Raw genomic sequence first — 17,740 nt, forward strand, 5'->3', positions numbered from 1 at the left:
CAGCTCAGGCAGCAGCTGAAACACAAGCAATTCTCTGGCCAGAGCTCTGTTATCTCACAGCATCAGGAGCTCCTATAATTTTTAAATTGTTGTTTGTAAAATTGCTTTCCTACTTTTTCTATATAAGTGTTAATTGTTGTGCTCAAGCTTGTGATCATTAATTCATTAAATCTAGGAAGGTGAAATAGGAGGATTTAATTTTCATAGTCTCACAATGGCAAAATTATGGTCCATGGCTAAAGTTGAGCTGAGATTTAAATTATAGGCTCAAACATTTTCATTATTGAAAAAATCTTAAACGAACACAATCATTAACCCAAACAGTTAGAAAAAGAATAAATATCCAGGGCTTCCCTGGTGGCGCAGTTGTTGAGAGTCCGCCTGCCGATGCAGGGGACACGGGTTCATACCGAGCCTGTGCTCCACAATGGGAGAGGCCACAACAGTGAGAGGTCTGCGTACTGGAAAAAAAAAAAAAAAAAAAAAAAAAAGAAGAAAATTAGAGGAGATAAAATGCAAGAAATGAGGATGAGTTTAAGAAGAATGGGGGCAATCAATCTATTTGAGTCATTCTTACATACTTAAAAAAAACTAATATAACTGACACCACCCTGTAAGATATTTTTAAAAAATAGAAATCTATAAATTAAAGAAGAAAATGATGAACAGGAAAAAAATCCCACTGAGACATATCTGAATGATCTGTAGGAATTATCCTCGTGAAGTAAGAGGTTAAGGGGTGCTATTGGACTGGTGTGGGAATGGTCCTGCTAAAGGTGATACAAGCATGAAAATCCAAAGATAGAAAAACAGCATGGAAGACCGTTTGAAGTCAATCTACCTGAGAAAAAATAAAGTGAAAAATGAGAAAGGGGATATAAGCAAATAAAGAGAGGATTCTAGAAATGTCAAGACAATATTGTAAATATGCTTTGGGTTTCAACTGACAATAACCAGACTCAGGAGGGCATACTTAAGAAGCTGTCGGCTGGAGGAAACCCAGGAAGGGTTGAAAGACCACATTGGCTCAGACCAGGGTTGCTGGTCATCCTCAGGAACCTTGGATCCAGAGGTTCCTGCACCTATTCCTTTATTCAAGGATGCTTCTCTGGGAGTGTCAGCTTTGTCTTTGCCCACTGCAGATTTGTTTTCTAAAATTGAAAAAAAACACCAATATGTTACATCTCATGTCGTTGGTCATCTGAGAAAGTCTGACATATACGATGGAGGGGACCTATGTTAATTTAAAAAAAAAAAGTCTTGGGAGGGATTTGGGTGTGGTTGCCAACATGGGACCAGTCAGTCTCTGTGAAAGGTGGGGTTGGGGTCCTGTGAGAAGGTGAAGTTTCCACAGGAACAAATGTGGAGGTTGCAGCAGTCATAAGGGGAAGGAAGATCCTGGACAAACAGGATGAAAGCCATCATACAAGTCTGTGCTAATAAATACGGCAATCTGTGTGATGGGATCCTAATGAAACAAATTAAAAATTACATCAAAATCACCCAAGGGAAGTGGAAAACCAAAATCAATGACCATTAAAACACTAAGAACGTCATTAGTATATTACCTTCAAGAAAGTTTCCACTGCACACAGATTGACTACCTTCTGCATTTTTCATTTATAACCCTTGATTTGGTAGGGAATCAATCAATTTTTATTACTATTCCTCAGAATTCCAATCTCCCACATCTTTTTCAGAGTTTACACATTTTCTTGAGCAATCCTGACTGTTCTCTGTTTACATTCTCATACTTGTCCGAAAGCCAAATTGACACACCAGCCTAGGTCTTGCTCTGGGACTCATCTCTTAACTTGATTCTGGATATACCCAATTGGACATCTCCTAAGCTTAAGTTACCATCTTTCCCCTTAAACTTGCTCCTTGTCCAGTGCTCATCCATCTCCGCCCCCTCCTCTCCAAGACCTTAGCCCCAACAGGACGCCTGGGGTGGCGGTGGTGATCCTTGATGCCATATGCTAGCGGAGCCTCTACCCTCCTCGGGGCCTCACTACCCCCCACCCCAGCTCCCTCCCGCCAGGCGCCCCGCCCGCCCGCCTGCCTGCCAGGCCCGCGGACGCGCAGGCGCACTGGCCCGTCCCGCCGCTGCCCCGCCCTGCCCAGCCGCTGCGGAAGGCGCCGCGCGTAGCAACGCGCACTTCCTCTCTAGGAGTCCGAGGAGGGATCGCTGACTCGAAGAGCTCCTGGACTCGGCGGCCGTGCCCTTGCCAGACGGAGCAGACATGTCCGAACAAAGTAAGGATGTGTGCGACCCCAACTTTGCAGCCGAGGCCTCCAACTCCGAGGTGCACAGCAGCCCCGGGGTTCCCGGAGGACCCTCTTTGCCCGCGTCTCAGGCCGCGATCTTCCCAGGGCCGGAGAGCCCTCCCGTAGGCCCGCCCGACGCCCCTTTGGCCTCGCCGGCGCCCCAGGCCCCAAGCGAAGAGGGAGACCCGAAGGCCCTGCAGCAGGCCGCGGAGGAAGGCCGCGCCCACCAGGCCCCGAGCGCAGCGCAGCCCGGCCCGGCGCCGCCGGCCCCGGCCCAGCTGGTGCAGAAGGCGCACGAGCTCATGTGGTACGTTCTGGTCAAGGACCAGAAGAGGATGATCATCTGGTTCCCAGACATGGTGAAAGATGTCATCGGCAGTTACAAGAAGTGGTGCAGAAGCATCCTCCGGCGCACCAGCCTCATCCTCGCCCGGGTGTTCGGGCTGCACCTGAGGCTGACCAGCCTACACACCATGGAGTTCTCGCTGGTCAAAGCTCTGGAGCCCGAGGAGCTGGACAGGGTCGCTTTGAGCAACAGCATGCCAATGACAGGCCTCCTGCTGATGATCCTGAGCCTCATCTACGTGAAGGGTCGCGGCGCCCGAGAGAGTGCCGTCTGGAACGTGCTGCGCATCCTAGGGCTGAGGCCTTGGAAGAAGCACTCCACCTTCGGAGACGTGAGAAAGCTCATCACCGAGGAGTTCGTCCAGCAGAACTACCTGAAGTACCAGCGCGTCCCCCACGTCGAGCCCCCTGAGTACGAGTTCTTCTGGGGCTCCCGTGCCAGCCGTGAAATCACCAAGATGCAGATCATGGAGTTCCTGGCCAGGGTCTTTAAGAAAGACCCCCAGGCCTGGCCTTCCCGCTACAGGGAAGCACTGGAAGAGGCCAGAGCCCTGCGGGAGGCCAACCCCACTGCCCACTGCCCCCGCAACAGTGTCTCCGAGGACTAGCAAGGTCTGAAGGCAGATGGATGGTTTCTGCCCCTCACCAGGGCGGTGGAGGGGTGGGGGGTGGGACATTAGAGTATTCAGGATTTACAGTGCAGTATTTCACGTGTAACTTTTAAGTTTTCAGTACAGTGCTTTTATACCTCTTAATGCAATGATGTATTAATTTCAGTAATATTAGGTAGAGTGTAGGATTCATGCATGTTTGTTTATAAGTAAGCTCAGTTGGTGCTTTTGCTTTTGTGCTACCTTTCTTGAATTTTTTGTACCAGAGACGTGCTAAACTTATGAAATACATTGAGACATTTTCCATCTTATTCTTTTACATGGAACGGAGGATGTGTATTGGGTAGACTGGTCCTGGAGAGTTTGGAAGAACTCCCCAGAAAAGCTGGCCTAACCAAGAGAAAAGTCAAGACCCCTGTCTTTGTGATCTCCCTGGGCACAGGAAACATCCTTGTGGAGTGTGGTGATGTGGACTGAAACGGGCGCAACATGGGCACACTTTACTAAACACAGATACAACCCCACCATGAGTAAACTTTAAAGTAAACATTAAAGATTCTTGTGATACAATCATTCATGGAAAAGTGTACTTTATCTTTTTAACAAAATATTATGGGTTGGGAATGGGAATTACAAAATGTACAGATACCACTATTTCATCTAATAGGGCGGGGACATCACTATGCATCATGACCCATAAATGTGTGAAGTGTATAGTTTTATTTTCAAAATGGACCTCACAAGTTCAATTCAGAACTTTGACAACTAGAGAAAAGTTTAAAAACCAAAAAAGAGTCCTAATCACATCACATAGAAATAATAAATGTTAATATTTAGAGTAATTTCCTCTCTTGCATTTCTATATTTTATGAAAAATAATAGCTGTTTTTGTGGGCACTAAAAGAGTGAGGCATTGTACTAAGTCCTTTATGTGTATTTTCTCTTTTTATTTAATCCTCACAACAGCCTTGTGAGGCAGGCACTTTATTACATCTGCACTGTGGAGGAAATACAGGGACAAAGCAGGTAATTAACTTTCCCTAGATCGTAAAGTCTTCCTGTGAGGAGAGGCTAGGGTTTGGACTCAGATTGAATGAGTCCATAGCCTATACTTTTACCCGCCTGCCTCCAGCTGCTCCCCTACCTCCTGCCTTTTAGTTTATGCCTTTTAAAAAATTCCTTGTTAGAGTCTGTACTTTTAGCTCCCTACCCCGCAATCCATTCACACAAGGCTAGGGGTTTTATTTTTCTAATGAATCCTCACATTAATCTTCTAGAGGAAGCAGTCATATTATGACTGTACAAATCAAGAAACTTCATTTCGGAGAGACTAATGGACCTAACCAAGTCATGTTCCTGCTTAGCAATGAAACCAAGATTTGAAACATGGTCTTCCCTGAAGGACTGGGATGATGGAGCAGTCTCTAATCAGTGGTGCTGGAGGAACACACATGGGACACCTGGGAGAGGGAGGTGGGGTTGGGGTGGGAAGGTTGCCTATTGGGGTGTCTCCAACCCAGCAACTCTGGAATTGCAATGGGCCACTAAGCAATCCCTCGGAGAGTGAGATGGGGTGAGGAAGGGGGTGAGGGGCAGTGCCTGGGGATAAATCTCATTATAAAACTCTCAGTCCTGAAAGGGGGAGAGAGAGAAATGGGCTTTTAATAAGACTGAAAATCCTTCAAACTTCAGGACATTGGGAAAGACCATTTGGTTAAAGCCAGATCCATTTCTGGGGAAGCTGGAAAATGAGGCAAACACATAGGTCACATCACCCCGAAAAGAAGTAACCTGGGAGTTATATTTGGGTGAGGGAATTACAACCTGAATTGGGAACTAGGATTCTCATCACTTAAATGACAGTACTTAACAGGCAGTTGCAGGTGCTAAGTGCTGAAGAAGCCTCACATGTCCTTAGACGAAATCCATCCCTTTTAGTAGACGTCCTGTGAAGTCTGTGGCAGGTAGGGGGCATTTCTGCAATAACTCAGGCAGCTGTGCCCTGGCTTCGATGCCACTTCTTACCCTGAGCCAAAGTGAACTCAGACATTTTAGAACTGTTAAAAAATTACCTCTCTCTCACCCCAGAACTTCCTGCAGAATCAAAACAAATCTGTCCCTTTAAATGTAAAATTATGTCTGGGATGTCTCAGTTCTGGAGCAGGGCCACAGCTGTCTCCCCTGCCAAGGCGGGGTACTGGACACTTTCTCTAATGCCCTAATTCTGTTTGCAGCAACTGTAACTCCTGAACACTTTTTTCATCAAACCCAGAAGTCACCGGGCAGGCAGTCCCCTCACCTCTCAGTGTTTTTATTTACTTTCCTCTCTGCCAGGAGAGACTGGGAGAACCACTCCAGAGCTTCCCCAAGCTCACTGACACAGGCACATCACCTGTGCTATAGAGGACCAAATCTTGAGAGAAGGACAGGGTCATGAGAAAAGAGAAGCTGACCCCAGCAAGCCATGCGGGCAGGGCTGCTCACCTCCCATGCAGGCTTGGAGGCAGCCAGACCCAGAGGAAAAGGCATACCAGATGTGGAACAGGGCTAATTCATGGCACCTGGTCCTGCAGGGACAGCAGCTTGGGGCACATGGAAGGAACATCCAATATTGCTCTTGGATTTTCATGCTGGGCTCAATTGAAAGGTTGGGGGGGGGGTCAAATATTTTCCAAAAGGTTCATCTACAAGGTGCTGGATAATTATGTGATATGCTGGAGTAGTTAGCTAACATTTTGTTGGTGATCATTTTGCAATCTATAAATGTATCAAATCAACACATCATACACCTTAAACTTACACAATGCTGGTCAATTATATCTCAGTAAATCTGGGGAAAAAAAGAAATACAGAGATAAGTAGGTGGCTATTGATAATTGTTCAGTGGTTTGTAGATGTCAAGCTCAACATCTCTGTGATTTGCCTCTTTTCATTCTTGTCATCACATGATGTGCAATAGCTCCTGATATTCCTTCTATGTTCGTAGAAGGAGTAAAAGGTCATGGGAAGGAAAAGCTTAGGTATTTCTTCTCTGTCTTAACTGGAACATCTCTGACAGGCTGAGATATCACATACTCAGCTTGTGCTGCCTATGGTTTTATAGATGCCAAGGGAAAGAGAAGATGAGAGTAGTGTTAAATTTAGTTGAGCTGTGAAGTACTAAAATAATGTGCACTGAAGTTACTAATAAATAGATCATTTTCCTCTAATTAAGAGTAATTTCAATGGAATAAATTTTAACAGAAGACAAACTTCAGTGACTTAAGAATTGAGCATGTCAGTGGAGGGGGTGTGGAGAAAAGGGAACTCTCGTACACTGTTGGTGGGAATGTAAGTTGGCGCAGCCACTGTGGAAAACAGTATGGAAGTTCCTCAGAAAACTAAAAATAGAATTACCATATGATCCAGCAATACCACTCCTGGGCATATATCCAGACAAAACTATAATTCAAAAAGATACATGCACCCCCATGTTCACAGCAGCACTATTTACAATACCCAAGACATGGAAACAGCCTAAATGGATAAAGAAGATGTAAGATAGATATATATATATATATATATATAATTTTATATATATATAATTGTATATATATAAAATAAAGCCATTTGCAGCAACATGGATGCAACTAGAGGTTATAATACTAAGTGAAGTAAGCAGAAGGAGAAAGACAAATTTCATATGATATCACTTATATGTGGAATGTAAAATATGACACAAAGGAACCTATCTATGAAACAGAAACAGAATCATGGACATATAGAAACAGACTTGTAGTTGCTAAGGGGGAGGGTTTGGGGAAGGGATGGAGTGAAAGGTGGGGGTTAGCAGATGTAAGCTTTTATATATAGAATGGATGAACAACAAGGTCCTACTGTATAGCACAGAGAACTATATTCAACATCCTATGATAAACCATAATGAAAAAGAATATTTTTAAAAGAATGTGTGTATATATATACACATACACACACACACGCACACACATATATATAACTGAATCACTTTGCTGTATAGCAGAAATTAACACATTGTAAATCAACTATACTTCAAATTTTTAAAATTGATTTAAAAAGAAAAAGAATTGAGCATGTCAGGGTCAACAACTCGAATATATTCCACTACCATTGGAAAGAAACCAGTGTTGAGATCGAGCCTTAAACAAAGTCAGTTATGCATTCTCTATACGGACAAGACAGAAGGGTAAAATGACTGATTAGATGTATGCACGTTTGTGTATGTGACAGGAAGTTTGTGGTGCTCTATTTTCTCAAAGGAGTGGCAAGGGAAGTAAAAATTTAAGACAGAAAGGAAGTGAAAAGAGAGAAAGTTAGTCCTGGAAGTGTCCTAGAGAATGGAGAAGACTAAGTTTTTCCAGGAGTGGCTGTCATGTCTGATTCCGGCAGATATTAGCAAATTTAATGTATCAATATGAAAGAAGAATAATATTCTACTACCAAGTTTATTTATTCTAGGAATGCAAAGTTGCTTCATTATTAAAAAATCAATCATCTTAATACACCATATTCATAGTCTTTATAATAAAAACCACATTTTCGTATCAATTCATGCAGAAAAAGTATTTGACAATATTCAACTCCCGTTCATGATAAAAAATTCTTAGCAAACTAGGTATAGAAGAGAAATCATCAACCTGATAAGGACCATAAACAAACAAACAAACAAAAAAAAACAGGCTACAGTTAACATTACATAACGTTTAATGGTGGAAGACTGAATGCTTCCCTTGAAGACTGGGAAGAGTAGGCTCTTTTACCACTCCTTTTCACATTGGGAGTTAACTTCCTGACCAGTTCAATAGGATGAGGAAAGAAAACACATGTTTACATAATGACAATGAAGAAATAAAGCTGCCTCTATTTGCAGGTTACATGATTGACTACCTAGGAAAAAAAATACAAAAAAAAACCCAAAAACCTTCCAGAACTAATAAGTGAGTTTAGTAAAGCCACAAGATAAAAGGTCAACACACACAACCAATTATATTTCTGAATATTAGTAATTAACAATTAGAAACTGAAATGTAAAATCCAGTGCATTTATATCAAAGGTAGGTGTAAACCTAACAAAACACATATAGGCTATGTATGTTGAAAAGTATAAAACAATGATAAAAAAAATCAAAGACCTAAATATCAATAAATGGGGAGAAGCATCATGTTTATAAGACCAGAAGACATTACATAGTAATTAGATCCAATTCATCTGTAGGTTAAACACAATTCCTATCAAAATCCCAGCAGTTTGCCTAGGATTGCCCTGGTTTGAGCACTGATAGTTCCACTTCCTAAGAAGTCCCTATGTGGAATGTGATATATCCCAGGTTTGGGATATGAGTGAAAAAAAAATGGAGAAAAACTGTAGAGTCATTTGGCAGCCACAAAATAGAGGCTGGATGCATTTTAGTGTCAAATAGATACAGCATATATTATCTGCTTTTCATCATTCCTGTCACTAATTTTTTTCTTTTGTTTTATTCACTGATCAGTTATATTGGCAACTATGATTTACAGTCCACAGTAATGGACCATCTATTATTGCAACACTTGAAATGTTGTGATCTAAATATGCTTCTTAGGCATGCTGGAATCGTGAGTGTTAGTTCATATTTTACTTTGCCTGTGGATTAATGGTTCTGCTTCATATCCATTTAGTGCTAGTACAGTTTTTACCTATACAAATATTGTGACCATGTTTTCCAGGAATTCAGATAGCAAAAATGAGAACAATTGCAATACCCTAGCTAGTATGTCCCAGCCTTCACTGAAAAGAAGGTTAAATGACTGTGTTATTTTAATGACATATGAAGGGCACATACAAAGGGGTTAGAAAAGTAAATGAACAAAACAGCAGATTGCACAATATGCAGAAAATAATTTGGGGTTGGATATAGTAGAGAAGGTGATATGATCTACATTAATTTTCTGGGGCTGCTGTAACAAAGTACTATAGAATGAGTGGCTTAAATATCAGAAATCTCTTTTCTTACAGTTCTGGAAGCTAGAAATCTGAGACCAAGATGTCAGCAGAGTTGGTTCCTTCTGAGGACTGGGAAAGAAGAATCTGTTCCAGGCTTTTTGATGGCTGTCTTTTCCCTGAGTCTTCACATTGCCTTCCCTTTGTATGGAGACTGAATCTCACAAGTTGGGGCAAACAAACAAATACCCTTAAAAAGACAAAAGCTTCTCTCTTTTTTTGTCTCCTAAAAAGACTCCAATGCTCAGCTGAAAATAGCAGCCACTGAATTGGTGTAGGCATACCACACAAACATACTTCATCATTTCATTTCCTTTCCATCATGTCTGTTGTCCTCTGAAACTAAAGTTTGTGAGCTGCAACTAAAATGTCCTTTGGGCAAACAAAAGGGGATATTCTGATTAGGAATGTAACAGCCACTTACCACGGAGAGCTGATTACATCAGGTCTAACCACCATCAATCTTTCTACAGCATTTTAAGTTATTTGTCAAATCAAAGCAACAACAGAAAATGCATCCCCAGCCCTTAAGCATTTTGACTTGAAAAATGGAGCTTGAAATTATCTTTTTGGTTTCTATGAAAATTTAAATGAACCACAGAAAACATAAAACAGAAGATTATTGATATCTCATCCAAATCCAAACTAGACTTTGCTCATATATCAGCATATTTGGCAGATGGTACAAATGTAAATTTGGCAAATTTCATTCAGTCTATGAACTCCTTGCCAAAAAAATGAAATGAAAAGATCTTACTTCCTAAATGTCCCACACATCTTTTATGTAGCAGTGTTAAAATGGGGCTTCATATGCTTACCTGTGGTTTTGAGGCTTTCATAAAGTTTTTGGTCACTTTTCAGTTTTCTGAAAACGTGGAGAAACACTAATGATAGTCGTAGCTTTATAGAAACGGAAGGAGACAGCCTCCATGGACACATGACTACAAGATGGCTGTCATTGTTTACACTCATAAAAGGACTATCAAAATGTTGGCTTACATTTAAATTATATTTTCAATGTGTGTGGGAGGAAGAATGCCCTGTCTAATTTGGAAATACATTGAGGATGAGAATAAAGGTAAGAGAACAATAAAACCAAAATGTATATGGTTTTTATTCTACAATCATAAAAAATTCTAGTAAAAGACAAACTGACTGCACCTGCGTTGCCTGATGCTATGTATGGTTGCAACAAAAATTAACAGAGCAAAAAAAGAAAACAAAACAAAAAAACAATTTTGGGGGGCAACATGGGGAAAAGACTGTTTCAGAACTAAAAAAGAATTATCAGAAAAGGACAGCCAAGTTAAACAAGACTTTCTCAATTTTTTACAATTTTTAAAAATTGTAACTTATTTGGAATAAAAATTTTATTTCACATGTTAAAATTACCTCTGTGCTTTGAAGCCAATTTCCCTGAGAAAAAGTATTAACTCATGATGACATCCAGTGCACTTCAGAGTGTTTATAAATCATGGATATTTCAGATGTTATAAACCTATATGATGAATTTATAGAAGCAAAAATATGGGTGACCATTCAGCCAGTCTGTGTCTTTCGGTTGTAACATTTTCAAGACCCATACATATGCTGCCTACAAGAGACCCACGTCAGACTTAGGGACACATACTGACTGAACATGAGGGAATGGAAAAAGATATTCCATGCAAATGGAAATCAAAAGAAAGCTGAAGTAGCAATACTCCTCATATCAGATAAAATAGACTTTAAAATAAAGACTGTTACAAGAGACAAGGGAGGACACTACATAATGATCAAGGGATCAATCCAAGAAGAAGATATAACAATTATAAATATTTATGAAACCAACATAGGAGCACCTCAATATATAGGCAAATGCTAACAGCTATAAAAAGGGAAATCAACAGTAACACAATAATACTGGGTACTTTAACACCCTACTACCACCAATAGACAGGTCACCCAGACAGAAAATAAGGAAATACAGGCTTTAAATGACATGATAGAACAGGTAGACTTAATTGATTTTTATAGGACATTCCACCTGAAAGTGGCAGAATACACTTTCTTCTCAAGTGCACATGGAGCATTCTCTAGGATAGTTCATATCTTGGGTCACAGATCAAGCCTTGGTAAATTTAAGAAAGTTGAAGTCATATCAAACATCTTTTCTAACCACAATGCTATGAGATTAGAAATCAATTACAGGAAAAAAAAAACCGTGAAAATCACAAACACATGGAGGGTAAACAATTCACTACTAAATAACCAAGAGATCACTGAGGAAATCGAAAAATACATAGAAACAAATGACAATGAAAACATGATGACCCAAAACCTATGGGATGCAGAAAAGCAGTTCTAAGAGGAAAGTTTATAGCAATTCAATCTCACTTCAAGAAACAAGAAAAGTCTCAAGTAAAAAACCTAAACTTACACTTAAAGCAACTAGAGAAAGAAGAACAAGAAAACCCAAAGTTAGTAGAAGAAAAGAAATCATAAAGATCAGAGCAGAAATAAATAAAATAAAAACTAAGAAAACAATAGCAAAGATCAATAAAACTAAACGTTGGATCTTTGAGAAGATAAACAAAACTAATAAACCTTTAGCTGACTCATCAAGAAAAACAGGGAGAAATCAAATCAATAAAATTAAAATATAAAAGGAGAAATTACAACTGACACCACAGAAATACAAAAGATCATAAGAGATGATTACAAGCAACTATATGCCAATAAAATGGATAAGCTGGAAGAAATGGACAAATTCTTTAAAAGGTACAAATTTGCAAAACTGAACAAGGGAGAAATAGAAAATATAAGCACACCAATCACAGGTAACGAAATTGAAGCTGTTATTGAAAATCTTCCAACAAAGTCCAAGACCAGATGGTTTCCCAGGTGAATTCTATCGAACATTTAGAGAAAAGCTAACACCTATTCTTTTCAAATTCTTCCAAAAAATTGCAGAGGATGGAACACTCCCAAACTCTTTCTACAAAGCCACCATCACCCTGATACCAAAAGCAGACAAAGATATCACAAAAAAAGGAAATTACAGACCAATATCACTGATGAACATAGATGCAAAAATCCTCAACGAAATACTAGCCAACAAAATCCAACAGTACATTAAAAGGGTCATATACCATGATCAAGTGGGATTTACCCCAGGGATGCAAGGATTCTTCAATATATGCAAATCAATCAATGTGATACACCATATTAATAAATTGAAGAATAAAAACCATATGATATTCTCAATAGATTCGGAAAAAGCTTTTGACAAAATTCAACCCCCATTTATGATAAAATCTCTCCAGAAAGTTGGCATTGAGGGAACCCATCTCAACATAATAAAGGTCATGTATGACAAAGCCACAGCAAACATCATTCTCAATGTTCAAAAATGGAAAGCATTTCCTCTAAGATCAGGAAGAAGACAAGGATATCCACCCTTGCCACTATTATTCAACATAGTTTTGGAAGTCCTAGCCATGGCGATAAGAGAAGAGAAACAAATAAAAGGAATACAAATTGGAAAAGAAGTACAACTGTCACTGTTTGCAGATGACATGATGCTATGCATAGAGAATCCTAAAGATGCCACCAGAAAACGAATAGAGCTAATCAGTGAATCCAGTAAAATTACAGGATACAAAATTATTGCACAGAAACCATTTGCATTCCTATACACTAACAATGAAAGATCAGAAAGAGAAATTAAGGAAACAATTCTATTCACCATTGCAACAAAAAAGAATAAAATGTCTAGGAATAAATCTACCTAAGGAGGTAAAAAGACCTGTACTCAGAAAACTATAAGACACTGATGAAAAAAATCAAAGATGACACAAACAGATGGAGAGATATACCATGTTCTTGGATTGGAAGAATCAATATTGTGGAAATGACTACACTACCCAAAGAAATCTACAGATTCAATGCAATCCTGGTCAAACTACCAATGGCATTTTTCACAGAATTAGATCAAAAAAAATTTACAATTTTTATGGAAACACAAAATACCCCAAATAATGAAAGAAATCTTGAGAAAGAAAAATGGAGCTGGAGGAGTCAGGCTCCCCAACTTCTGACTATACTACAAAGCTACAGTAATCAAGACAGTATGGTACTAGAACAAAAACAGAAATATACATCAATGAAAAAAGATAGAAAGCCAAGAGATAAACCCATGCACCTATGGTCACCTAATGTATGACAAAGAAGACAAGAATATACAATGAACAGACAGTCTCTTCAATAACTGGTGCTGGGAAAACTCTACAGCTACATGTAAAAGAATGAAATTAGAACACTCCCTAACACCATACACAAAAATAAACTCACAATGGATTAAAGACCTAAATGGAAGGCCAGACACTATAAAACTCTTAGAGGAAAGCATAGACAGAATACTCTTTTACATAAATCACAACAAGATCTTTTATGACCCACATCCTAGAGTAATGAAAATAAAAACAAAAATAAGTGGGGCCTAATTAGACTTAAAAAGCTTTTGCACAGCAAAGGAAACCATAAACAAGATGAAAAGACAACCCTCAGAATGGGAGAAAATATTTGCAAATGAAGCAACTGACAAAGGATTAATCTCCAAAATATACAAACAACTCATGCAGCTCAATATTTAAAAAAAAACCAATAACAACCAAATCAAAAATGGGGGGAAGACCTAAATAAACCTTTCTGCAAAGAAGACATACAGATGGCCGAAAATCACATGAAAAGATGCTCAACATCAGTAATGATTAGAGAAATGCAAATCAAAGCTACAATGAGGTATCAGCTCACACCAGTTAGAATGGGCATCATCAGAAAATGTACACCAGTTAGAATGGGCATCATCAGAAAATGTACACCAGTTAGAATGGGCATCATCAGAAAATGTACACCAGTTAGAATGGGCATCATCAGAAAATGTACAAACAACAAATGCTGGAGAAGGTGTGGAGAAAAGGGAACCCTTTTGCACTGTTGGTGGGAATGTAAATTGATACAGCCACTATGGAGAACAGTATGGAGGTTCCTTAAAAAACTAAAAATAGAACTACCATATGACACAGCAATCCCACTACTGGGCATATATCCAGAGAAAACCATAATTCCAAAAGATACATGTACCCCATGTTCATTGCAGCACTATTTACAATAGCCAGGACATGGAAGCAACCTAAATGTCCCTCAACAGAGGAGTGGATAAAGAAGATGTGGCATATATATACAGTGGAATATTACTCCGCCACAAAAAGGAATGAAATTGGGTCATTTGTATAGATGTGGATGGATCTAGAGACTGTCATACAGAGTGAAGTAAGTCAGAAAGAGAAAAAAAAATTGTATATTAATGCATATATGTGGAATCTAGAAAATGTTATAGATGATCCTATTTGCAAAGCAGAAATAGAGACACAGATGTAGAGAACAAACATATGGACACCAAGGGGGGGAAAGAGGGGGTGGGTTGAATTGGGAGACTGGGATTGACATATATACACTATTGATACTATGTATTAAACAAATAACTAATGAGAACCTACTGTATAGCTCAGGGAACTCTACTCAGTGCTCTGTGGTGAACTAAATGGGAAGGAAATCCAAAAAGAAAGAGGGGATATATATATATATATATATATATATATATATATATATATATATATATATATATATAAAGCTGATTCACCTTACTGTACAGTAGAAACTAACATTGTAAAGCAACTATACTCCAATAAAAAATAATTGTAAAAAATGTTGAAGACGAAAGGTACTCTGGTGTGAGATCATCCAGATACATCACAGCAGAGCACTGGCTTGGCCAGGAAGGCCCAGTTTCCCTCCGGCTGGCGGCCTCTTAAGGATTCCTGATCTTTGCTGAGCTTCAGTTTCCTCATCTGTGGTCTGGGGTTGACCATTCCTGCCGCCCCCCTTAAAGGGTAGTTTTAGAGGTCAAGGCAGTGCTGATGAGTATCCGCATTTCCCTTTTTAAAGGGTCCACCAGGAATGTAATTTGGTGTATCCACTATAGAAAACAATATGCAGTTCCCTCAAAAAACTAAAAATAGAGTTACCATATGATTCAGCAATCTCACTCCTGAACATATATCCAGACAAAACTACAATTCAAAACGATACATGCAACCCTAAGTTCAGAGCAGCACTATTCACAATAGCCAAGACATGGAAACAATGTAAAAGTCCATAAACAGATAAAGAAGATGTGGTATATATATATATACAATGGGATACTACACACCATAAAAAAAGAATGAAATAATGTCATTTGTAGCAACATGGATGAACCTAGAGATTATCAGACTAAGTGAAGTAAGTCAGAAAGAGAAAGACAAACACCATAGCATATTGCTTATATGTGGAATCTAAAATATGACACAAATGAACTTATCTGTGAGGCAGAAACAGACTCACAGACGTAGAGAACACATTTGTGGTTGTCAGTGAGGAAGAGGAGTAGGAGGGATGGATTGGGAGTTCGGGATTGGAAGATGCAAACTATTTTGTATAAGATGGATAAACAATGGGCTCCTACTGTATAGCATGATAAACTGTGATAAACCATAATAGAGAAGAGTATGAAAAAGAATGTATGTGTATGCATGGCTGAGTTGATTTGCTCTGCAGCAGAGATTAACACAGCATTGTAAATCAACTATGGTTCAATAAAATACTTTTAAAAAACCCATAAAACTACAATGAGGTATCACACTGGTCAGAATTGCTATCATCAAAAAATCTATAAACAATAAATGCTGGAGAGGGTATGCAGAAAAGGGAACCCTCTTGCACTGTTGGTGGGAATGTAAATTGATACCGCCACTATGGAGAACAGTATCGAGGTTCCTTAAAAATCTAAAAATCGAATTACCATATGATCCAGCAATCCCACTACTGGGCATATACCATGAGAAAACCATAATTCAAAAAGACACATGTACCCCAATGTTCACTGCAGCACTGTTCACAATAGCCAGGACATGGAGGCAACCTAAGTGTCCATCAGCAGATGAATGGATAAAGAAGATGTGGTACATACATACAGTGGAATATTAGCCATGAAAATGAACAAAATTGGTCATTTGTAGTGATGTGGGTGGACGTAGAGTCTGTCATAAAGACTGTCATAAAGACTGAAGTAAGTTAGAAAGGGAAAAACAAATACCATATATTAACACATACGTGTGGAATCTAGAAAAATGGTACAGATGAACCTATTTGCAGGGCAGGAATAGAGATGCAGATGTAGAGAACAGAAGAGTAGACATGGTAAGGGGGAAGGGGAGAGTGGGAGGAAATGGGAGATTAGGATTGACATAGACACACTACCATGTGTAAAATAGATAGCTAGTGGGAACCTGACATATAGCACAGGGAGCTCAGCTCGGTGCTCTGTGATGACCCAGATGGGTGGGATGAGGGGTTGTGTTGGAGGGAGTTCCAAGAGGGAGGAGATATATGTATACATATAGCTGATTCACTTCGTTGTACAGCAGAAACTAACACAACATTGTAAAGCAAATATACTCCAATAAAAATTTAAAAATAAGATTTAAAAAATGGGTGACACACAGCTAGTCTATCAAAATAAGGCTGTAGATTCAAAGTACATTGTGTTTCAAACATTTGTTTTGAAAATGGACATTTTGGAAAGCTGGAAACTAATTCCTATAAATCTAAAAATCTACTGTTGCTGATAAGTAAAATCCTAAGTACCCTAGGCTAAGAAGTGTTTGCTGAGAAAACATTTAGTTTCATGTCATCACATTGGACTTATGCAAGGAATCAGTGTAGGTGGATTGGCTGAGGGCAGAGCTGCAAGTCAAAGGAAACCATATGTTTGTGCTCCTCTTATCACTGCATGAAAAACACGACTTATCACAAACGCTACAGGCTTTGTGGAGAAATGTTATTGGAAAAGGAAACAGAAGGAGAAAAAATAGCCCATGTATCATGGGACAGAAAGAATTATGTCATTGTTATTTTAAAGTTAAATGTATTAATATCCTATACCCTTTTGAATTTATATTCCTCTAAATTTCTTACATGTATGCATCTTAAGAAAAACTAAATTATAGCCTACAATATTCAAATATGAAATCAAGAGTTAAAATAAATTGCTGTATCAGAGGGCAGAAACATAAAATCTTGTTATATTTTCTCACAAGTATTACTTATTAGTTCAACAATTAGTTACTACTAACTTCCACTATTAAGTAGTCCTATTTTTTATTTTGTTTAAAAAATGTCAGTTAGGTAATATAAAAGTAAATGAAGCAAATAATTACAATTCCAAAATAATAAAAAATAGTATACAATTTTACTATACATATAAACCCGATTTTATATATTATATTAAAGTAAAAAACTGCTTGTGTATAATTATTTATTACATATTATGTTATTATAATTTATTTTGTCTAGTATGACAATTCCCAGGTTGACTCTCTAAAAGACTTGTCACCTAAGATATAGACAAACTGATTCTAAAATTCATATTGAGAGT

At 38.8% G+C, this 17,740-nt stretch overlaps 1 protein-coding gene across 1 annotated transcript; it reads left to right on the forward strand.

The window, feature by feature from the left end:
* Positions 1-2,115: 2,115 nt before the first annotated feature.
* On the forward strand, positions 2,116-3,797 carry NDN (necdin, MAGE family member). Its single transcript, XM_030851386.2, has one exon. It carries the CDS (start codon positions 2,244-2,246, stop codon positions 3,219-3,221), a length of 978 nt encoding a protein of 325 aa, XP_030707246.2. The 5' UTR covers positions 2,116-2,243; the 3' UTR covers positions 3,222-3,797.
* The last annotated feature ends 13,943 nt before the right edge of the window (positions 3,798-17,740 follow it).

This window comes from Globicephala melas, chromosome 2, assembly GCF_963455315.2.
Source record: "Globicephala melas chromosome 2, mGloMel1.2, whole genome shotgun sequence".
NCBI lineage: Eukaryota > Metazoa > Chordata > Mammalia > Artiodactyla > Delphinidae > Globicephala > Globicephala melas.

What these genes read in the sequence shown, in the direction of transcription:
- NDN (XM_030851386.2), top strand. Translation starts at nt 2,244, where the DNA reads ATGTCCGAACAAAGTAAGGATGTGTGCGACCCCAACTTTGCAGCCGAG.